Consider the following 24,597-nt stretch of genomic DNA (forward strand, 5'->3'; position numbering starts at 1 on the left):
AAGTGCTTTGCATGTATTAACTCTTTTAATCCTTTTAATCATCCTGTGAGGTAAATACTATTTTTACTTCCATTTTATAGAGACAGAAACTGAGATATAGAGAGGTGAAGGAACGTGTCCAAGGCCATCCAGCAACTGATGGAGCGGAAATTCAAACCCAGGTAGGCTGCTTCCAGAGACTGTGCTTGTAACCATGGCTCCCAGCCTGTTCCCCTTTTATCCTGTTGCAGTTTTCATCTTCGAAGAAATGTTTTGGTCAACTTGATTCTTATTCCTCATTAATGGGTGGAGTAGATACTTGGTCCCACTTTCTAGCACAGAGGAATGAGCTAAAGTCAAAAGTACAATGGATGAGAGCGCAGCTCCCAAAGTCACCTCCCCCCTTTTCAGGCCTGCCCCTGGGAACAGGACTGCATGGATTATCTTGAGCTGTCCCCAAGATGTTGACAGATCAGGAACCTCTCTGCCCCTTCTCTTTGCCAGATATTTGCCACCATAAAAGTGGGGGGGGGGGGTAAGCATCAAGTTAGAAATAATTCACGGGGCTAAGCTGGAAGGGTATCAGCCAAGAGAGAGGCCCAGGCAGCAGACCCAAGGGTAGATGGCAAAAGGAGCAGTGAAAAAGTAGATGGCTTAGACTTCTGGGTCCACCTAGGATGCTGAAAGCTGGGAAGAGCATCATTACCACACTAACAACAATTTTTAAAAATTGTTAGGTAATTAAAAAAAATTGTTAGGTAATTGTATATAAAATATTTTGACTTTTGTCGAACCCATCAGTGAGCTGAGGTTGCAAAGCAACCAATTAACCTGAATTCCAAAGAAGGACAGGCACCTCCAAGAATTTTGAAATTGGACATAGGCACTGGCATACCTATTAAGTGGGAGGAAGGCAAGGTCTCCATGCAAACAGGTAAGAAGAGTTCGGCTACGGTTTTTATTGCTAAAGACCAGGTATGGCTAGCATGAGAGTATAGAATCCTTGGGAGTCACAGGCACTAAAAGTAATCACAGAAACAACAAAACCAAACTTTGTTCAACTCCTGACAAGACTGACTCAATTCTCAACACTAATGGCCTAAGAAAAGAAGAGATATGAAAATTTCCAGGCAAAAATAATATTGACCTCAGCCTCTACTGTTCTACACATTATGTCCAGGAATCAAAAATTACAACACACACATAAAAAGCAATTTAACAAAAAACAAACAAACAAACCCTGTTGTTAAGAGACAGAGCAATCAACAGAACCAGACTCAAGACCTAGATAACTCTCTGGAATTATCTGCCGGAAAATTTAAAACAACTATAACAATATGTGAAAGGCTCTGTTGGAAAACATGGACAACATGCACAAACAGAAGGGGAACTGTAGCAGAGAGATGGGGATTATAAAAAGGAATCATATGGAAAACGCTAGAAATTTTAAAAACATGTAACAGAGATGAAGAATGCCTTTGACAGCCTCATCAGTAACTCAACACAGCTGAGGAAAGAATCAGTAAGCCTGAAGATAGGTCAACAGAGACTACCCAAACTGAAACGGAAAGAGAAAAAAATAGTGAAACAAAACAAAATTAAAAACCCTGAAGATTCAAAGCTAACATATGCATAATTTGAATCCCAGAAAGAGATGAGATGGAGATAGAAACACACACATACACACACATTCACTGAAATAATAGTCAATAATTTTCCAAAAATAATGAAAGGACCATAAAGCCAAAAAACTCACAGAATCAAAAAAAAAAAAAAAAAAACCATTAAATACCAATAGACAAACACACAGACACACAAGTGAGCACACACCCACAAACAAAACAAAAAATATGATCTATCATATTCAAACTGCTGAAAACCCAAGAGAAAATCTTGAAGGCATCAAGAAGAAAAAGACAGTATCTACAGAGGAACAAAGATAATTACAGCAGACTTCTCACTAGAAAAGAAATTATATGACTAGAAGATAATAGAATGATATCTTTAAAATGCTGGAAGAAAAAAAAGACTGTGAACTTGCAATTCTATACTCAGCAGGAATCTCTCTCAAACATGAAGGTGATATAGTAACTCCTTTCAGATGAACAAAAACAGAAAATTCATTACCGGCAGATGAGCATTACAAAAAATGGTAGAAGACATTCTGGAGGCAGAAAGAATATGATACTAGAGAGAAACCTGGATCTACAAAAAGAAATGAAGATCTCCAGAAATGGATGAAATAAAGGTAAATATGAGATATTTTTTGTTTTTAATCATCTTAAAAGATAATTGACTGTCTAAAGCAAAAGAGTAGCAATATATGGTGGGTGTAGAGCATATATAAAAGTAAAATGTATGACAATCACAATAGAAAAGATGATGGGAATTAGAAACACACTGTGAAATAGTCCTGCTATATAAGAAGTGGTATAATATTAATTGAAGATTGACTATGACTAATTAAAGATATATACTGTAAATGCAAGGGCAACCACTAAAAAATGTTTGAAGAGGTATAAATAACAAGCCACTAGTGGAGATAAAGTAGAATCATAAAAGTATTGAGAGGTATCCTCCCTGGGCCTCCTTGTATTCAACATGTCAAGATTGCAAGGATCTGACTTCTGTTTCACCTGGGCCCTTGCTCAGAATTAATACAGCTGGCAGTTTTGAGAAATAAGACCAGGTCTTTCTCAAAGGCAGGCTTGCAGACTGCTTGTTATAAAAGTACTGGGCCCGGGTTCCTCAGCCATGATGCAAATCCACTGTGTGTACCATGCATCTGGGACCACTGTATCACTTGTTGAACTTAGGGCTGAGGGAACCAACACAAAACTACACTGATGTTCATGTTATTTGATGCTCTATGAGTAATAAACTGTCTTGATTGGATGCAGTAAGTCTCATTGCTTCTTCTGGTACCCATAAGGTTTTTCTCTGATGAAACATAATCAATTAATCCAAAGTAAGGGGAAAAAAGAGGAAAAACAAAACAAAGCACAGATTAAAAAAAATAGAAAACAAATAGCGAGATGGAAGATTTTCATCCAATTGTGTGAATGAATGGCAACCAATTAAAAGACGGGTTAGTAGACTGGGGGTAAAAAAACAAGAGGCAATAATATGCTCAATTTAACTATAAGGAAACATATGAATCAAAAGTAAATGGGTGGAATAAGATATACCATGAAAACTAATCAAAGTAAACTGGACGAGCAATATTAATATCAGAAAAAGTAGACTGTAAAAGAAAGACTATTACCAGGGATGAAGAGGGACATTACATAATGATAAAAGGTTGTTCATTTCACCAGGAAGACTTAACAATCATAAATGTGTATGTGTACACCTAATAACAGAGCTTCAAAAACACGAGGTAAAAACAGACCTAAAATAAGAAAGAGAAAAATCCATAACACAGTTTAGAGGATTCAATGCTTCTTTCTCAGTAATCAATAAAACAAGTAGGCAGAAAAAAAAAAATAAGGGTACAGAAAACCTGAACACTATTAACAAACTTGTTCTGATTGACATTTTTATAGCATCTTCCCAGCAGAATAAACATTCTTTTCAACTGCACATAAAACATTCACCAAGATACATCTTCTGGGCCATAAAACAAACCTCAACAAATTTAGAAGAATTTAAATCATACAAAATATGTTTGATGACTATAAAAGAATGAAAATATAAATAACAACAGAAAGAGGTCTGGAAAATAGCCCAATACTTGGAAATAAGACACAACACTTCTAAATAACCCATGAGTCAAAGATGAGGTCCAAAAAGAAATCAGACAAATATCTTGATTGAATAAAATTGAAATGTAGCAACCAGCCGCCAAAAAAGCTCCCAATGTTCCTTGCCTTCTGTTTATTCGTGCCTTTGTGAGGGCCTCCTCTGCACTGTATCAAGGTTACATTATGTGACCAAGAAGACATGGGAGATGATGGTACATCATGTCCAAAATTAGGATTAAAGAAATTAAAAACCCACAGCTTCCATCTTGGGTGCATGTTCTCTCTATTGCTTGGATCACTCACTCTGGGGGAAGCAAGATAATATGTTGTCAACAGCCCTATAAAGAGGCCCATGAAGCAAGGAACTGAAGATTCCAGCCAACAGCCAGTGAAGAGCAGAGGCAGCCAGCAACCCCATGAGTAATCATGGAAGCAGATTCACTGGCCCCAGTAGAGCCTTAGGAATGATCGCAGCCCTGGCCAGCAGCTTGACTGCAACCTCAGGAGAGACTGAGGCAGGACCACCCAGCTAGAGCAGTCCTGGATTCCTGATGCCTAAAACCTTTGAGATAATAAATTTCTTGTTTTAAACTGCTAAATTTGGCGATGATTTGCTCTGCAGCAATAGATAACACATAAGGATTTCAGTATTGGACAGGTGCCGCTGTAACAGCACTCTGAAGTGTGGGAGTGGCAGTGGACTGGCCATAGACTTGGGAAGGGTGTACTGAAAGCCCAAAGTGCTTTGAAAAAGCCGCGGGCCTTTGATAAGATTGCCGCCAGGGCATACAGGAAAGTCGGGTAAACACTACTGAGAACTGGGGAAAGAGGAATTCCTGTTAAGCTATAGCACAAAGTTTAGCAACTCTGTTGCCTGTGGTAAAGTGGAAAGCAGAAAATATGCCTAATGAGTTGGGATCTGACTAAGGATATTTCCAAATCTAGTGTTGAAGGTGCCACCTGCTGTCTTCTTGCTCCTTCTAGTAAAACACAAGAGGGGAGAGAGAAACTAAAGCAGCAGTTCTCAAGTGAGGGTGATGGCACCAGGGTGGGGGTGGAGGAAAACATTTGGTTAAGACTCTGGGCTTCCAATGCAGGGGGCACAGGTTCGATCCCTGGTCGGGGGACTAAGATCCCACATGCCACATGGTATGGCCAAAATAACCAAAAAACAAAAAGCTGGAGAGGTTGCTACTAGTATCTACTTAGTAGAGGCCAAGGATGCTGCCAAACATCCTTCAATGCACAAGACAAACCCCTCGCACTGCCATCTCCTCCCTCCACAACAAAGAATTAGCCTGCCTGAAATGTCGATACTGCTGAGGTTGAGAAATCCTGAACTAAAAGGAAGGACTGTTAAATATAAAGGAGCCAGGACTTCGTGGTAAAAAATTCTCAGCCTCTTTAAATGGCAAGTGATAGTAAGGTTTAAAAATGGTTTCCCGGCAAAGCTCAAATCCAGAGCATTACCAGAAAAACATGGTCCAAATGAAACTGAGAATGCGACTATCAAATCTTTTGTTTGCATCTCAGGAAGATTTAAGACAATGCATCAGAGTAGTCTTCAGTCAGATAAAAGACCTCTAAAGAAATGGGAGGTGTGCCTCACAGGTCCTCTGAATCAAGCAAGAAGGATTCTAGAAAGCTTAAGGGTGTTGACCCTTAGCCAATTCAGCAGAAGCCTAATAAAGAGAAGGGCTTATCTCAGAGAAATTTTGGACATGGCTTTCGTCTAATAGAGTGGACCTGAATAAGATTCAGAGTGACCCACAAGTTCTTAAAAGGATTCTATATCCAGAAATATCTCTACTTGGACTTACAGGGATAAAAAGAGTATAAAATAAAAAAAGAAAAAGAGGATTTCTGGTTCTGAACAAGATGGCGTAGATGCATTCCTCTCTATCCTTCCCACTAAGTGCAGTTTAAAATGCTGGGCATTATATATAAAACAAATATAAAAATGCAGACTAACGAGGACCCCACTATTCAAATGACACAGCAGTGAGTCTCTGGGTTTTCTTTTTGCTAGAGCTCTGGAGAGGCCAAACAGGCATAGACAAAAATCGCCCCCATGAAAAGCCTGTTCTATCTTGTCAAAGAATTGAGAAAGAGGCACCCTAGCAAGACAGAAATCTTTTGACATTAAGTGCCCCCTCCAGCAAAATACTAGTGGAAAAATCTCACTCCCAGTGTCTGTCTTAGGGTAACAAGGCACCTCTCGCCTCCAGATGGTGTTAAAGGAGGCAGAGTGGGGAGCCTGGCTTCATCACTGCCCAGCAGTAACAAGTACCCCTCCCCCAAATTTCCATGTCAGTGGAGGCCATGCGGGCAGTATAGGCTGCCCTCCCCGTCCAACAGTAAGGAGGCGCCACTCTTTCCCCTCAATGTAAAGGAGGCCAAATATGGAGCCTAGATGTCCACCTCTGCCCAGCAGTAATGAGGCAACCAACCGTCCGACCCTCCCCTCCCCTCCCCCTACAGGATGGCACCAGCGCGGGCCATGTGGGCAGCTTGGACTTTCTTCACCCCCAGCAGGTGGTAAAGAGTTGGTGCCTCCTATCTTACTGGCCAAGGACAGTAGAGGCCTACTAAAACAGAAGAGTTAAATGAGATCCAGAGTTTCACACCATAATTTCTGAAATATCCAGGTTGTAAATGAAAATAATGCACCATACCAAGAACCAGGAAAAATCTCAACTTGGACAAGAAAAGACCATCAACAGATGCCAGTGGATCACAGTGATGTTGGAATTATCTGACAGGGACTTAAAAAACAGTCATAAAAATGCTTCAACAAGCAATTGCAAACTTTCTTGAATTAAATGAAAAAAAAATCTCGGGTGAGCAAATAGAAGATACAAAGAAGAACCAAACAGAAATATTAGAACGGAAGAAAAAGTAACTGTACTGAGTTGAATAGTGTCCTCCAAAAAAGCATGTCTACCCAATACCACAGACTGTGACCTTATCTGGAAAAAGGGTCATTGTAGATGTAATTAGTTAAGATGAGGTCATACTGGATTAGGGTGGACACTAAGTCTAATAACTGGTATCCTTATAAGAAGACGATGTGAAAATATAGAAGGACACACAGGGGAGAACACCATGTGAAGACGGTGGCAGGTATCAGATGATAGGTCTCCAAGCCAAGGAATGCCTAGGATCTCTGGCAATCACTAGAAGCTAGGAAAGAGGCGTGTAACAGATTCTCCCCTGGAGCCTCCAGGAGGAACCAACACCTTGATTTTTGGATTTCTGGCCTCCAGTACTGTGCGAAAATATATTTCTGTTGTTTTAAGTCATCAAGTTTCTGGAAATTTGTTACAGCAACCCTATGACACCAATACAAATTAGTTTAAACTTTTTTTTAATTTAATTTAAAAATTAAAAAAAAAACCCTCACTGGATAGGCTCAATAGAAGAATGAAGATAACATATGAAAGGATTGGTGAATTTGAAGATAAAACAGTAGAAATTACCCAATCTGAAAAATAAGGAAAATTAGATTGGAAGGAAGGAAGGGAGGGAGGGAGGAAGGGAGGGAGAGAGGGAGGGAGGAAGGAAGAAATGGAAGGAGGGAGGGAGGAAGAACAGACCCAACCTCAGCAAACTATGAGACAGTAACAAAAGATTGAACATTTGTGTCACTGGAGTCTCAAGTGGAGGGGAAAGAAGCGGAACTGAAAAAGCATTAAGAGAAATAATGGCCGAAAATTTCCCAAATTTAACAAAGACCTAAATTCTCCATTTTGAAAAGATCGATAAAATTGACAAACCTCTGACAATACTGACAAAGAAAAAAGAGAGAGAGAGAGACCTAAACTCTGAATATCGTCACTGTGACAGAGGATATCCCTACAGATTCTGCAGATGTTGGAAAGATAATAAGGGACCAATAGGAACAATTCTACGCACATAAACTTGACAACTTAGGTAAAAAGGACCAACTCCTCAAAAAGTACAACCTGCCAAAACTCACCCAACAGTAAATAGATGATTTAAATAACTCTATAACTATTACAGAAATTGAATTTGTAGTTAATTAAAAACAAAACACTAAAAAAAAAAATCTTGAAAAAGAAATCCCCAGGCCCAGATGATTTCACTGGAGAAATCTACACATTTTTAGAAGAATTAATACCAATTTTATTTAGAAAATGGAATAGGAGGGAACACTTATCAACTTATTTTATAAAGCTAGTGTTATCTTGATACCAAAACCAAAGACAGTAGTGAAATAAAACAAAACACAACAGACGCATTTCATCTAAGTTAACAGATTTGAGGGCACAGAGTTAATCATGATGTTCCTTTAGTATCCTTTTGATGTCCTGGAGATCAGTAGTGATGGCCCCCCTTAAGTTTTTTTTTTTTAATAAATTTATTTATTTATTTTATTAATTTTATTTTTGGCTGCATTTGGTCTTTGTTGCTGTGTGCGAGCTTTCTCTAGTTGTGGTGAGCGGGGGCTATGCTGTTGCAGTACGTGGGCTTCTCACTGTGGTGGCTTCTCTTCTAGAGCACGGGCTCTAGGTGCTCAGGATTCAGTAGCTGTGGCACACGGGCTTAGCTGCTCTGCAGCATGTGGGATCTTCCCGGACCAGGGCTTGAACCCGTGTCCCCTGCATTGGCAGGCAGATTCTTAACCACTGTGCCACCAGGGAAGCCCCTTAAGTTTCTAATATTGGTAATTTTTGTCTTCTTTCTTTTTTTCTTGGTTAATCTGGCCAGAGGTCTGTCAATTTTATTTATCTTTCCAAAGAACCAGTTTTTGGTTTCATTGATTTTCTCTATTGTTTTCCTATTTTCAATTTCATTGATTTCTCCTCTAATTTTTATTACTTCTTTTACTTTGCTTGCTTTAGGCTTAAATTGCTCTTCTTTCTCTAGTTTTATAAGGTGAAAGCTTAGAATGATTTCTGATCTTTCTTCTTTTTTCATTTAGTGCAATAAATTTCCCTCTAAGCACTGTTTTCACTACATCCTACAAATTTTGATAAGTTGTATTTTCACTTTGTTCAAAATATTTTTACATTTCTCTTGAGATTTCTTCTTTGATCCATGTGTTATTTAGTAGTGTGTTGTTTAATCTCCAAATGCCTTGGAATTTCCAGCTATCTGTTATTAGTCTCTGGTTTGCTTCCATTTTGGCTTGTAAACACACTTTGTGTGATTCCATTTTTAAAAATCTGATCAGGTATGCTTTATGGCCCAGAATGAGGTTTATCTTGAATGTTCCATATCAGCCTGAAAAGAATGGGTATTCTGCTGTGGTTGGATGAAGTATTCTACAAAAGCCAATTAGATCAAGTTGACTGATGGTGGTGTTCAACTATATCCTTACTGATTTTCTGCCTGCTTGATTTATCAATTGTTGAAAGAGTGGTGTTGAAGTCTCCAACTGTAGTAGTGGATTCATCTATTTTTCTTTGGAGTTCCATAAGTTTGTTTGTTTTTTAAATATTTATTTATTTATTTGGCTGCGCCTGGTCTTAGTTGCGGCACGAGGCATCTTCGTTGCCACGTGCAGGATATTTGTTGCAGCATATGGATCTTCATTTGCAGCATGTGGATCTTTTAGTTGCAGCATTCGAACTCTTGGTTGCAGCATGTGGGATCCAGTTCCCTGACTAGGGATCAAACCTGGGCCCCCTGAATTGGGAGCACGGAGTCTTAGCCACTGGACCACCAGGGAAGTCCCTAGAGTTTCAACAGTTTTTAACCTCACATACTGACACTCTGTTGTTAGGGACATACACATTAAAGATTGCTATGTTTTCATGGAGAATGGACCCCTTTGTTATTATTTAATGCCCTTCATCCCCAATAATGTTCCTTGTTCTGAAGTCTGCTTTGTCTGAAATTAAGATAGCCACTCCAGCTTTTTTTTTTCCTTTCTTTCTTTTTTCAGGAATTTTTTTTTTCTTTTCTGATTGGTGTTAGCATGGCATGTTTTTCTCCATCATTTTTCCTTTCTTTCCTTTTTTTTAAGCTCTTTATTGGAATATAATTGCTTTACACTTTTGTACCAGCTTTTGAGGTACACCAAAGTGACATCCCTTTTCTTTTAAACTATCTGTGTCTTTTTATTTAAAGTGGGGTTTTTTAAAGACAATATACAGTTGAGTCTTTTTTTTAATTTACTCTGACAGTCTCAGTCCTTCAATATTTAATATTTAGGCCATTGACAAAGTAATTACTGATATAATTAGTATAAACATCTACCATGTTTATAACTTTTCTATTGGTTGCACTTGTTCTTTCTTTTTCTTTCTTTCCCTTTTTTCCTGCTTTCTTTTGTTTTAATTGAGCATTTTATGTAATTCTATTTTCCTCTCCTTCCTTAGCCTATAAATTATACTTCTTTTTAAATTTTTTAGCTGTTTCCCTAGAGTCTGTAACATATGTTTACAACTAATTTAAGTCCACTCTCAAATAACTATACTAGGTCAAGGGCAGTACAGGTATCATATAAAAGGACCCATATCCATCATAAAAATAAACATAAAAGTCCTCAACAAAATATGAGCAAATTGAGTCTAGCAAATATAAAAAGAATTAAACACCAAAACCAAGTGAGATTTATTCAGAGATGCAAGCCTAGTTCAGTATTCAAAAGTCAATTAATGTAATCGACCACAGTAATGAACAAAAGAAGAAAAAAATCACATGATCATATCAACTGGTGCAGAAAAACCATAAAATTCAATGGCTATTCATGATAAAAACTCAACAAACTAGGAATAGAGGGTAACTTTGAACTTGATAAAGACCACCTGCAGAAAACCTACAGCTAACATCATACTTAATGATTAAAGATAAGATGTTTTCCCCTTAGGATCAAGAACAAGGCACGGATCTCTGCTCTCATCACTTTTATTCAAAATGGTACTGGAAGTCCTAGCCAGAACAATAAAATAAGAAAAGGAAATTAAAGGTATACAGATGTGGGAAGAAAATATTTCCAAGTCACACATCTTACAAAGGACTCATATCTAGAATTCATAAAGACCTCTCAAAAACTCAACAGTAAAAAAAAAAAAAACAACACATATTTCACCAAAGAGGATACAGAGATGGCAAATAAACACATTAAAATATGCTCAACATCAACAGCCAGTGGGGAAATGCAAATTAAAAGCATGATGAGATCACTCATCATCAGAGAAATGCAAGTCAAAGCCACAATGAGGTATCACCTCACACCAATCAGAATGGCCATCATCACAAAGTCTGGAAACAACAAATGTTGGAGAGGGTGTGGAGAAAAGGGAACTCTCCTGCACTGTTGGTGGGACTGTAAGTTGGTACAGCCACTATGGAAAACAATTTGGAGGTTCCTTAAAAAACTACAAATAGAACTACCATATGATCCAGTCATCCCACTCTTGGGCATATACCCAAAGAAAACCATAATCCCAAAAGAAACTTGTACCATAATGTTTATTGCAGCACTCTTTACAATAGCCAGGACATGGAAGCAACCTAAATGCCCATCAACAAATGAATGGATACAGAAGATGTGGCATATATATACAATGGAATATTACTCAGCTATAAAAAGGGATGAGATGGAGCTATATGTAATGAGGTGGATAGAACTACAATCTGTCATACAGAGTGAAGTAAGTCAGAAAGAGAAAGACAAATATTGTATGCTAACTCACATATACGGAATCTAAAAATGGTACTGATGAACTCAGTGACAAGAACAGGGAAGCAGATACAGGGAATGGACTGGAGAACTCGAGGTATGGGAGGGGGCGGGGGGTGAAGGGAAAACTGAGAAGAAGCGGGAGAGTAGTACAGACATATATATACTACCAACTGTAAAATAGTCAGTGGGAAGTTGTTGTATAACAAAGGGAGTCCAACTGGAGGATGGAAGATGCCTTAGAGGACTGGGGCAGGGAGGGTGGGGGGGAATCGAGGGGGGGGCGTCAAGGAAGGGAGGGAATATGGGGATATGTGTATAAAAACAGTTGATTGAACCTGGTGTACCCCCCAAAAAAAAAAATAAAATTAAATAATAATAATAAAAAAAAAAAGCATGATGAGATATCACTACACATCTATTTTATACCAGTTAATTAAAAATTAGTGACCATACTAAAAGCAGGTCAGGATGCAGAGAAGCTAGACCATTCAAACATTGCTGGTGGGAATGTAAAAATGATATAGTCATTTTGGAAAATAGTTCGGTGGTTTCTCAGAAAACTGAACATATACTTACCATATGATCGAGCAATCATACTCCTTGGCATTTATTACAGAGAAATTAAAACTATGTCCATGTAAAACCTGTACACGAGTGTTCATGCCAGCTTTATTTGTAGTAGCCCTAAATGAGAAACAACCCAAATGTTCTTCAGTGGGTGAATGATTAAAAAAACTGTGGTACATCCATACTGTGGAATAATACTCAGCCAAAAAGGAACAAATTATTGATACACACAACAACTGGATGGATATCAAGGGCATTATTCTGAGTAGAAAAAAAGCCAAGCTTGAAATGTTACATACTGTATGATTCCATTTATATCACATTCTTAAAATAACAAAAATACAGAAATGGAGATGGGTTGCCAGGGATTAAGCATCGGAGGAAAGCGGGGTGGGCTGGCTACAACAGCATGAGGCAGCCTGGGATGATGGAGCACTTCTGTGTCTTGCTTCTGGTGCTGGTTATATGAATCTATCTGTGGTTTTGACACTGAATTGTAGTTAGGCAAGATGTTACCAGTGGGGATGGTGAATGAGTGAAGGGTACACAGGACCTCTATTATAATTTTTTGGAACTGTGAATCTATAATGATTTTTTTTAAGTTTATAAAAGGAACTGTTACACATGCAAGAACCTGGACGGGTCTCCAGAGCAGTATGCTGAATGAAAACAGTGAATCTCAAAAAGTCACATACTGTATGATTTTCCTCACATAATATTCCTGAAATGGCAAAATTACAGAAATGGAGAATAGATTAGTGGTTTCTAGGGATTAGGGATGGGATTGCAGGGAGAGGGGCAGATAACACAGGGAGATGTTTGTGATGATGGAACACATAAAACTGACAAAATCTGAGTCAGGTCTGTATATTGTACTAATAGCAATTTCCTGGCTTTGCTATTGTACTGTAGCTATGTAAGATGTCACCATTGGAGGAAACTACTATTTTTGCAACTTCCTATGAATCTATAATCATTTCAAAAATTTTTTAAAATTTAGAAAAGGGAAAAGAACCTCAAAATTCTAATGGCAGGAAGCAGTTTGAGAAAATTCAACAGCAAATATGCACAAAAAAGAAAAGATGACTCAGAATAGAAAGTCTAAGGGGTAGGGTCAAAATATTGGTAGGGTTTTGTGTAGAAATTAACAAACTGCTTTGTAAATTTATAAGGAAAGACAAATGAAGTACAACAGCCAGAACAATTTTGAAAAAGAACATGAAAGTTGTAGAGCTCACTATCTGATTTCAAGTGTTACTATAAAGTACTATAGTAATCAAGGCAGATTACAAAACTCACTATAAAGCAATCAAGAGAGTATGGTATTGGCAAAAGGTACACATATAGGTCAACTGAACAGAACAGAGGGTCTAGAGAGTTCCCTGGTGGCCTAGTGGTTAGGATTCTGGGCTTTCACTGCTGTGGCCTGAGTTTAGTCCCTGGTCGGGGAACTGAGAGCCCACAAGCCACATGATGTGGCCAAAAGAAAAAAAAAAAGAAGAATAGAGTCTAGAAATAGATCCACATATATATGGTCAACTGACTTGAGAAAAATGCAAAGGAATTCAGTGGAAAGAAGACAATCTTTTCAACAAATTGTGTTGAAATAACTGGATATCCATATTCAAAAGAAGAACCTGGATCCACACATTACATTATATAAAAGGAACTCAAAATGGGTCACTGACTTAAATTTAAAAACTAAAACCATAAAATGCCTAGGAGAAAACATAGGATTAAGTCTCAGTGACTTTGGGCTCGGCAAACATTTCTTAGATATGATACCAAAGCATAATCTATTAAAATTTTGACAAATTAGATTCATTAAAATTAAAAATCTGCTCTTCAAAAGAAAGTTAAGAAAATGAAAAGATAAATCATAGACATAGAAAATATTTGCAAATCATATGTCTGATGGAACCCAGAATTTATAAAGAGCTCTCAACACTTAATAATATGAAAAACAACCTAGTTTTTTAAATGGGCAAAAGACCTGAACAGACACTTCATCCCAGAGAGAAACAGATGGCAAATAAACACATGAAAAGATGCTCAACATGATTAGCCATTAGGGAAATGTAAATTAACACTACTATGAGATACCACTACGTACCTACCAGAATGCCTTAAAAAGAAAGCCCAATATAACAATACCAAGTGCTGCTGGTGGGAATATAAATGGTACAGCTACTTTGGAATACTGTTTGGCAGTATCTTATAAAGTTAAGCATGCAATTACCATATAATACAGTAGTCCTGCTCACAGGTATCTACCCAAGTGAAATAAAAACCTATACACAAATGCTTTTATTAACTTTCTTCATAATCACCAAAAACCAGAAACTAGTCCAGATGGCCTTTAATGATTAAATAACAAACAGTGGCATATTTATACAATCAAATATTACTCAGCAATGAAAAGATTCAAACTACTGATATACCCAACATGTGCAAATCTCAAATTGTGTTAAGTGAAAGAATTCTATTCAAAAGACTATAAACTGTAGGAGTCCATTCACATGATGTTCTGGAAAAGGCAAAGCTACAGGGACTGAAAATATACATCAGTTGCTGGGGGCTGGGAGTGGCACAAGGGGTTAACTACGAACAGATGACACGAGGGAACTTAGGGGGATTATGAAACCATTCTATGTATTGATTGTGGTGTTTGTACAATAATATACACTTGCCACAGAACTGTACACTAAAAAGGATGAATTCTACTGTATATAAAATATACCCCAGGACCTCCTAGGTGGCGCAGTGGTAAAGAATCCGCCTGCCAATGCAGGGGACACAGGTTTGAGCCCTGCCCTGGGAAGATTCCACATGCCACGGAGCAACTAAGCCCGTGTGCCACAACTATGGAGCCTGTGCTCTAGAGCCCGTGAGCCACAACTACTGAGCCCATGTGCCACAACTATTGAAGCCCACATGCCTAGGGCCTGTGCTCCACAACAAGAGAAGCCCCTACAGTGAGGAGCCTGTGCACCACAATGAAGAGTAGCCCCCGCTCACAGCAACTAGAGAAAGCCCGTGTGCAGCAACGAAGACCCAACGCAGCCAATAAATAAATAAATAATAAAATAAATTAAAAAAATAAAAAATAAAAAAATAAAATATACCCCAAAAAACCTAACTTTAAAGAAACTAAAGTATGAACTATGAGATGAAACAAAATAAAACAATGACAAAAAAAAAGAAAAAGAGTAGACCCTTATAGCCATTAGGATGGCTACTGCAGAAAGAACAGAAGAAGGCAGGGAGGAGGAAAAATAACAAGTGTTGGTGAGGATGTGGCAAAATTGAAATCCTGTGCACTGTGGGGAATGTAAAATAGTACAGCCACTATAGAAAACAGTATGGTGGTTCCTCAGAAAATTAAAAATAGAGGGACTTCCCTGGTGGTCCTGTGTAAGACTTCGAGCTCCCAATGCAGGGGGCCCAGATTCGATCCCTGGTTGGGGCACTAGATCCCGCATGCCACAACTAAGAGTCTGCATGCCGCAACAAAGATCCCATGTGCCGCAACTAAGACCAAGCACAGACAAAATAAATAAATATTTAAATTAAAAATAGAATTACCACATGGTCCAGAAATTCTACCTGTGAGTATATACTCAAAAGGATTTAACACGGGGTCTTGAAGAGAGATATCTGTACACCCATGCTCATAGCAACATTATTCACAGTAGCCAAAAACGTGGAAGCAACTCAAGTGCCCACTAGTGGATGAGTAGATACACAAAATATGGTCTATACATACAATAGAGTATTATTCAGCCTTAAAGGAAGGGGATTCTGGCACATGCTATAACATGATGAACCTTGAGGACATTATGCTAAGTGAAATAAACCATCACAGCAAGACAAGTACTGCATGATTCCATTCACATGAGGTACCTAGAGCAGTCAAATTCATAGAGACAGAAAGTAGAAGGGTGATTGCCAGGACTGAGGGGGAGGGGAGCAGGGAGTGGGGAGTTGTTGTTTAATGAGTATTGAGTTTCAGTTTTGCAAGATGAAAAGAGTTCTAGAGACAGACGGTGGTGATGGTTGCATAACAGTGTGAATGTACTGAATGCTACTGAACTCCCCACTTAAAATGATTAAGGTGGTAAATTGTACATTATGTCTATTTTACCACAACTAGGGGGGAAAATAAAAAAAAAAGAGTGGCGGTTTCTCACTCAAGTGCCTTGGATTTGGTCCAAAATGCTGACCAGCTGTGTGTCCTTGAGTGTCACTATTCCCATAAATGGTTTTTCCCGTATAAGTGGAAGAGACAGACAAGACAGAAGATGGGGATTTGTTTTAGGAGCCATTGCTAGGGTGCAATGTCTGGTCAGGGAGAACACCCTGCCCCCCTGGGGATGAACTCCCTCAGCTTCCAAAAGGAGGGAAGTGAGTAACGATGAAAAGAACAGACTAGAACAGAATGGCGAGGCACCGGGCCAGCCTCAGTTGCTGGAACGCTCCCAGGATGCTCTTTGACCACCACCATTCTGGGCTCCTGCTTTCTACTCCAGCACATACACTGGTTTATAATTCCCTCCCACACCGGTACTTTTAAATTCCCTGCCCATGTCACACCCTTCTGCCTGGCGACCCTTCTCCTCCTTGGTTCCTCGTCACCATCTCTATGAAGACTTCCCTGGCCTCCCCACGCTGCTCCTGTGTTCCAGCTGTGCCCCCCACCCCACTCTTATCATAGAGAATACCAGCTATTTCGCTTTTTCACAAAATACTTAATGGGTACCTGTTGTCCGTCAGGCACTATTCTAGGCTTTGAGGGGCTAGCAATAAAGACAACAGCTCAAAGTCCCTGCCCTTGAGGAGCCCATGTTCTAGAAGGACCCCTCCGCTGGGCCTGTGTGCCATCTTCAGTGGGTAGCACACAGTGGGACCCCAGCTCTTGATGCCCAGGTGCTGAGTGGTGGGAACAGGGGACCGTGATGCAGCCCACCAGGGTCCAGCAGGGTCCAGGAAGAGCTGAAATCGTGCAGGAAGAAGGAAGCCTGAGCAGGCGGATGAGCCGCGGAGAGCACCGGGGCAGCCAAAGGGAGAGTGGCGGGGTGTGCTCTGAGCCTTCCCTCCCAGGTCCCCTCCTCAGTTTCTTCTCTGGTCCACAGCGTGTTCTACCACCCACTCATCTTTGCCCTAATAATAATGGGCATGGACATGTAAGAAGCCGTGCAGTCGTCTGGTCTCGGTCTGTCACCCCTAAAAGACAGAGCTAAGCACCCCAGATGCACGCACACCCCTCCACCCGGTAATGGTGTGGATTTGGTTCCCACACTTGGTTAGGTATCAGATTGGCCCACTGAGTGGGGTGGTGCCCCAGAAGCTGTGTTTCACAAGCTCTTCTGATTATTCAGATGCAGCCAGCTGGGCAGATTACTCAGAGCAGCCTGAGTTGTTAAAATCTCCCATGATCTGTCCCAGCCCTTTACCACGACTCCCTCTCTGCCCTTATCCCCTGCCACCACCCCTGCCCCCTTCCCTCACCTCCTCCATGTCTCTCCTCAAATCTTATCTTGTCGGTGAAACTGTCCCATTCCATCCTTTTTGTTTGTTTGTTTTTAATATTTATGTATTTACTGATTTCGGTTGCGCCAGGTCTTAGTTGCGGCAGGTGGGCTCCTTAGTTGTGGCATGCGGACTCTTAGTTCATGTGGGATCGAGTTCCCTGACCAGTGATAGAACCCAGGCCCCCTGCATTGGGAGCACAGAGTCTTATCCATTGCACCACCAGGGAAGTCCTCCATTCCATCCTTTTTAATGCAGCAAAACTTCTGTCTTTGTTCTCTGTTTCCCGTCTGCCCCGTTCACTTTTCTCCACACACTTATTTCCACCTAACATTAACCATGCTGGGACCAACTCGTGAGGGCTCACAAAAGCCTACGACATTTTTAGGAACTGGGCTGGCTGGTTGTTAAGCAATACCATCATTAAGAATTAAATTACACCAACTTCTTTAAGTTAATGATATTAAAAACAAAGGTGAAAAATGCACAGACTCATCACTTTCTAATTTTTTCACTACCTTTTGCTGTTAGCTATGATCTTGAGAATCTTTACAGCTGTAGAAACATGGCAGAAATATATATAATGGTATGCTACTGTGCATTTCTGTTCAACGCTGCCTTCAGTGACATCACACTGGTAGCCTGAAATCAGCCCTGGCAGGAGTATTTACACCACAGAAATAGGTTAAGTGTAACAAATCAGGGTTTGATTTATTGTTCTGTTGATTATCTAGACCAGGAGTTAGCCATGGGTCAAAATCCAGCCCACCAACTATTTGTGTAAATAAAGTTTACTGCAACATAGCCAGGCCCACTCATTTCCATATCTGCAGCGGGCTGTCAACATCCAGGAGCAGTGGTATAGTTGCAACTACAAGGCCTACAAAGCCTAACATATTTTCTGTCTTGCTCAGTCTGGAAGAAATTAACAATGTAGCTTAAATGTAAAAGTGTCCTGTCTATAGCTGTTACAGGCAGATCTCATTTTATTTGGCTTTACTGCACCTCCTCCCACATAGCACAGTTTTTACAATTCATTGAAGGATTGTGGAAACCCTAGTTGAACAAGTCCATCAGCACCATTTTTTCAACAGCATTTGCTTGCTTCATGTCGCTGTGTCACATTTTGGTAATTTTCGCAATGTTTCAAACTTTTTCACTATTAGACTTGTCATGGTGATTTGTGATCTTTCATGTTGTTACTACAACTTGCTGAAGGCTCAGATGATGATTAGCATTTTTTAGCAACTAAGTATTTTTAAATAAAGGTATGTACACTTTTTAGACATAATGCTACTATTGCACACTTAACAGACTACAGTATAGTGTAAACAAAACTTTCATGTGCACTGGGAAACCAAAAGATTCGGGTAACACTATTGCGGTGGTCTGGAACCGAGCCCACCTTATCTCTGAGGTATGCCTGTACATTGTAAATAGCCACACACACACCCAAGAAAAGCTGAGCGAATATACTTCCAGTATTTGAAAACTGTGATCCAATACAGCAAATAAGTCAATCAGGTCATTGAGAAATGAGTTGAATTCCAACATCTTTGTTCTTTCACTTTTTCACTTTCTTCTTACTCTTTAGTATGAATGAAAACATCAGCATTCAAGTCAGAACTACACTTGTTCATTAGTTACAACCATAGGTTGACGATGGATGCAAGAGTTAGGCAAAATTCAAGAAAAGTATACTACAAGAATAAATTGGCTGTACGGAATTCACAATAAAGAGTACTGTAAAATTTTATTAGATTTCTCTCAGTAAAATTAATGATAAACACATTCAAGCACACACATGCATACTTTGTTTCAGAGAGCCCATTATTAAAACTTAACAGGCACACACAGACTCTCCACTAGAATGTAAGTTCCTTGATGGCAGGAATTTTCTTTTTATTCCAGCACTTAGAACACACCTGACACAGCAGATGCAGAGTCAACATATGTGACATGAATGAACAGATGAGCGTAGCTGGGAGCCCAGGTTTCACGGGCTGACTGTCAGACCTGACGTTTCCAGCTCCAACATTATCCAGCTGTGTGGCCTTGAGTAAATTATTTAATTTCTTTGAACCCTGGCTTCTTTATTAAAAAAAAAAAAATGGGGGACTCTTCCTACCTTAATGGGATGTGGTGACAATATATGCCTCTGCCTGGCACCTACTAGGTTTCTCCATAGACAGGAGTTTCCTCCTCACCCTCCACCCCTGCCACATACACATTCCTTGGAGACCCAGCCCTGCTGCTGTCACACATTTCAGTGATGTCACAGCCCCCCTCCCTGGGAGCCCCAGCACAACCATCCTGATGCCCAGCCTGAGTGCTGGCTGAGCTGAGAGGGGCAGGGAGCAGGCAGTGCCTGGTACCAGTCTTGCTCCATCTGTCTGAGGCCTCACAGCTCCAGCATGAGTCCATCAGCAAAGAAGAGGCCCAAGAATAGAGTGGTTTCCAAGGTTGGACTTGGAACTGGACTTAGTGGGAGTCTCAGTAAAGAGTCCAGCCATGCCCAGGAAGGGGGTCTTCCAGCCTGGGCGGAAGAGGGAAAGGTGGAGGGTGAAGGGGGGTCAGGAGAGTTAGAATGGGCTCCCCATTCCTGCCCCCAAACCAAGGTGACAGAAAGCTAGGTTTGGTCAAGCCAAGCCAGCCCAATGGAGAGGCATTATGGAGGTATTTGGGCGGGGGGGGGGGGGGGGGGGGGGAGGATCTCTCCTCTGTTACCATTCCCTCTCTCTCTCTCCCTCTCTTTCTCTCCCTCTCTCTATCAGATGCAAGATGAGGAACCACGGGACAAGATACAGCAGCCTGTCAATAAAGTAATTGAGCGAAACCGACTTAAAGCGGTGAGATGACCCATTTTGGTACCCACTGCTCCTGGCTGCCAGGCCCAGTGACCAGGAAGGAGTCACCAGGCCCCACCCCGAGCTGGGCTGAGCAAAAGTCCGGGTGGGGGATGGGACGCTATCCCAGGAAAGCTGAAGCCTCAGTTTTTCTGGCTCCTCGCCCCTGGCAGGTGTTAAAAAACTTGTCGCTCTTGAAGCTGCTCAAGAGCTCGAACCCTCGGATCCAAGAACTGCATAACCTGGCCAAAAGGTGTTGGAATTCACTGCTCAGAGTTCCGAAGGTCCTGGGGATCTCCTCTGGGTGAGCCTGACCCGCCTATGGCCCCTACCATGGGCCCAATAGCCATCTTTACTAGGAACAGGCACTGTGCTAAGGAATTCAGAAACCTGCATTTTGACAAGGCCTCAGGAGAAAGGTAGTTCTTTATTAGCCCTATTTTACTAACAGGGAGCTGAGGCTCAAGAGATGTTGTAACTTGTCCCTTTAACTGAACTGGTAAGTGGCAGAACCAGGATCTGAAGCTGCGCCCAGCTGATATCACAGCTGTTGTCATAACCATGGTCATAATCATTCAACCACGGGACTAACCACCACCTGGGGCTCTGAGCAAGAGGGGCCACCCTTCCTGCCCCTCCCAAGTCAACACCACTCAGAGATTCACCTGCAGACTAGTCATTCTGCTGAGGCTCAGTTTCCTCGCAAGGTCACATCAGGATGCTAAGAAAGCTGACATTTATGAGGCACCTGCTAAGCACCCGGTACCATGTAACGCATTTTCCCACTTAGTTTATTCTTCACAAAAATCCTACTGGGTAGACAGAATTATCCCAGTTTTACAGATGAGGAAACTAAGGCTCTGGCAGGTTACCTTTCTTGCCCCAAATCATACAGACGGTAAGAGGCAGAAGCAAATTTGAACCCCAGGCTGTCTCCAAGGCCTGTGCTCTCCAAGCTGCTCTGCCATTTCCCAACCTCCTGCTTTGCAGGACTGTTGTGAGGGTCCTGGGCCTGACACCCAGTGGGCACCCGTTCAGCGGTGGCCATTATTATCCTCAGTGCTGTCGTTATCCTGAGCCTGAGGCCTATCCCTCTCCACACACACTCAGCTAGGACAGGGCTGCCACGTTGCTGGGGACTCAGTCTATGACCAACACCCTTGGGGAAAGTCTCTGGCTCACTCCACCCCCCTGGCTCCTCCCTCTGAGCTGGCCTAGATGCAGATGATCAGGAAACAACTGAGCCAGAAGGGTCAGGATCATCTAGTCCTAGAGTTTTTCAACCCTTTTTAAAGCAGCAGAACCTCTCTTCAAATTTGTCCCCAAGCCCCAGTTGTGTTGTTGGAGGGAAGCTGTCCTGCCCCTCACCTTGCCCCTCCAGGGGTGTGTGTGTTTGGGGCGGGGGGCGGGGGGGGTGTCATCTGAGATACTTTCTAAGATTTCTTGCAACACAATTTGAAAAACAAAAAACTCAAAAAAAGCCATCGGACCAGTCCACTCCATCAGCTGAAATTCGGAGAGGCAGAACCCTACCCTAGTGGCCAACGCGGCAATGTATATTTCTAGCCATTGCCTTAGGCCTTTCCAGCCTCTCACATCCCTTCCGCAAACACTTATCACCGCATCCCCTGCCCCAGGCACAGGCCTCTGAGTGGTAGAGAAGCTTCTTTTCGGGCTCTCTCTCGCTTTCCTGACAAGCTCCCCTGAGCTGGCTGCAGAGCAGCTGTCTCGGGGCTAGCTGGAGAACCAGGGCCTCAGTCCTGCTCTGCTGACTTCTGTTCCTCTCCCTGCCAGGTATGACGACGTCTGGGATAAAGTGGAACAAAATAACAAAGATCTTCAGGAGGCTGGGTGTCCCAACAAGAAACTGGACTCCAAGAAATTAGAGCCCATAGGGGAGTCTGAGGAGTTGAGACCCGAGGTGGCATTGGGGGAGAGGCACACGGCACAGGAAGCAGTGCCACAGAAAAAGCAGCAGATGGAGCCTGAGGTCCCAATGACATCGAGGGGCCATGACCTGACCACTGGCCCTGGAGCTCAGGAGAGGCAACCACCCACTGAGGACCCCCGAGTCGTCATCCTGAAGACCCACCAGTACAGAACTCCCGTGGAGGACATGATACAGGTGGAAACAGCGGACCAGTGGATCTGGTTTGAGGGGCTGCCCACACGAGTCCACCTCCCAGGGCCCCGGGTGATGTGCAGATCATCCGCCCTGCGCTGGGTCAAGCGCTGCTGCACCCGCTTCTGCTCAGCATCACTTGAGCTGCCGATGGTCCATCCATACAAGGTGTGACAATGCCACCACCAGGCCAGGGTGAGATGCAAGCCCCAAGCCAGGCCCTGAGGTGTGCCCAGAGTCAGAGGGCTTAGGAGCGAGTCTTGGGGGCTGTGGCTGGCAGTGCTGGGAGGCCCTACCTTCACGCCCAGAGAGGGAAACCCAGAGAGGTGGAAGCCATTGACTAAGCCCACACAGCAGGGCGGTGGCCAGGCTGGGGCCTCTCAGGACCCAAGCAGGGGCTCTGGGGAAGGAGGCTTTGGGAGCATGGTTCTGAGGTGAGTCATCCATTGCCTGGAGGCCTAAGGAGAGCCCAAACTGCTATGGCTCTGAATCGCTGTTAGAAATCTGAGTGAGTTTAGGGATTTCCAAATGTGGGGATAAGGGGAGAGGCAGTGGTCAAGTAAGGCTCTGACGCATCCCATCCCCCCTTAGATAAACTCTCCATTTGTTTTACTTATCCATACCTCAAATAAGATTTACTCTGAACCAAAAGTTCCCTAGCAAAAGAAAAAGAAGAAATACTCCAGCCCCTCTACTGAGATCCTAAGAAAGGTGATGGGCCTGGGGGTCCAGCTGAATGGGAGGCTGCCCCTTCGGCAAAAGAGGCATCTCCGATCTGCAGACACCGCAGCACCCTGGTCCCTGAGCCCTGTCCCTGGACGGCAGCGCCCTCTGGGGGCGGTCATAGCTCCTAAGTGACGCTGAGGTCTCCGCTTGCAGGTGTGACCTTGGATGGGAGCCAGAGGTGTGCCGAGAGGACAGGGATCGCGCAATCATCTAAACGGGAGAGATAGGCGGGAAAATTCACGAGCCCACAAATAAAATCTCCCATATGGCACTGAAGAATACTGCCGCTGGCTCTGCCTGTTTATCTGGGGCTGGAAAGGATGGAGGAAAGAGGCCCCTCGTGGGGGGGGGGGGGGAGGCCAGAGCGTGAAAAATGACTTCAGGCTAATTCCACTCCATCCCCAGGTCCCTAAGGTCAGTGTAGAACCCGGAACAAAGAAGCCAGAGGGCTGCTCCCCTCCCCCACCTCTGCAAGCTGGCCTCCTGAGCGGTGCACTCCATGAAGTCATAGAAGGGGAATGTTTGTTGTGTGCTTCCTGGGTGCAGGTGTCTCACAATGACCCTGCAAGCCAAGGAGAGGAGGAAACCACCGCGGCGCCGAGATGGGAAGGTCTTGTGCAGGCTCACGCCGCTTGGAAGTGGCACAGCAAGAACTCTAATCTAGGTCTCCTGGCTACTCGGCATTCCATTTCCCGAAGAAGGGGAAAAGGCACAATGCAGCATCCAGGCCGTCACGCACGTGCATTGCGCTCTGTTTATCACGGCGCCGGGTGTCAAGAAATGCCAGCTGGAGGTGTGAAATGTGCCCCACCTGGGTCACAGAAAGCACAGAGTCGGGCGGAGAACTGGTACTTCGTTCTACTGCCCCCGTGTGACACGCCACGTCCATCCTCCAATCCCAAGTCCGGTCGGGGAAAGCCTCTGTTGGTAGGAGCCACAGGGCCCTGAATGTGCAGTCGGGGAGAGGAAAACCAAGGGGACCCAGGCTTTCTCTGGACGAAGACCACGATCCTGATCCTCCGCGTACCTGGAGGCAGGCTGCGTGCGGGGGCGGCGCCCTCGGGAAAGCAGCAGAGCCATCGAGGGCCGCAGAGCCCTCCAACCCCACCCCCAGGGAGCCAGGACAATGATGGAGATCCACGGATTGGGTGAGAGGGAGAAGGATGGGAGAGGCTCCCGCTGAACCAGCAGCTCGCACCCCTCCTCCCCACTGGGGCTCAGCACAGTGACTGAGCATCCGCGGGGCACCCGCCAGCTCTGCGCCAACACTACTCAGCCTCGGAAAGGCAGCCAGAAACCCCCGCAGCGAGCTCCCTACTGCGGCCACCCAGGTGCGGCGCTCCGGTCCTGTGCATCCCACCCCGGCCCCTCCTCGCAACCTCTACTCCTGTAACCACTGCAAGTTGTCTTCGCGCTCAGCTTGCAATC

General features: G+C 42.9%; 2 protein-coding genes across 3 annotated transcripts in view; one reads left to right on the forward strand and one right to left on the reverse strand.

The window, feature by feature from the left end:
• SYS1 (SYS1 golgi trafficking protein) overlaps positions 1-24,597 on the reverse strand; it is a 36,957-nt gene that overhangs the window by 3,899 nt on the left and 8,461 nt on the right. The gene's annotated exons all lie outside the window — the stretch shown is intronic.
• On the forward strand, positions 84-23,522 carry TP53TG5 (TP53 target 5). 2 transcript variants are annotated; one of them, XM_057701114.1, is made up of 4 exons: positions 90-161; positions 20,250-20,324; positions 20,495-20,625; positions 22,116-23,522. In XM_057701114.1, the coding sequence occupies exons 2-4, from the start codon at positions 20,250-20,252 to the stop codon at positions 22,615-22,617; spliced, it is 708 nt and encodes a 235-aa protein (XP_057557097.1). In that variant the 5' UTR covers positions 90-161; the 3' UTR covers positions 22,618-23,522. The 2 variants fall into 2 exon arrangements, 1 of the variants encoding a protein (XP_057557097.1); XR_009048335.1 differs by lacking the exon at positions 20,495-20,625 and having other exon boundaries at positions 84-161; positions 22,116-22,247.

The sequence above is a fragment of the Hippopotamus amphibius genome, chromosome 12 (genome assembly GCF_030028045.1).
Source record: "Hippopotamus amphibius kiboko isolate mHipAmp2 chromosome 12, mHipAmp2.hap2, whole genome shotgun sequence".
NCBI lineage: Eukaryota > Metazoa > Chordata > Mammalia > Artiodactyla > Hippopotamidae > Hippopotamus > Hippopotamus amphibius.

Bases quoted from the DNA above. Each gene is read 5' to 3' on its own strand.
- TP53TG5 (XM_057701114.1), top strand. From the start codon at position 20,250: ATGCAAGATGAGGAACCACGGGACAAGATACAGCAGCCTGTCAATAAA. The intron at 20,325-20,494 runs GTGAGATGACCC...CGCCCCTGGCAG, and splicing joins AGCGAAACCGACTTAAAGCG to GTGTTAAAAAACTTGTCGCT. The intron at 20,626-22,115 runs GTGAGCCTGACC...TCTCCCTGCCAG, and splicing joins GTCCTGGGGATCTCCTCTGG to GTATGACGACGTCTGGGATA.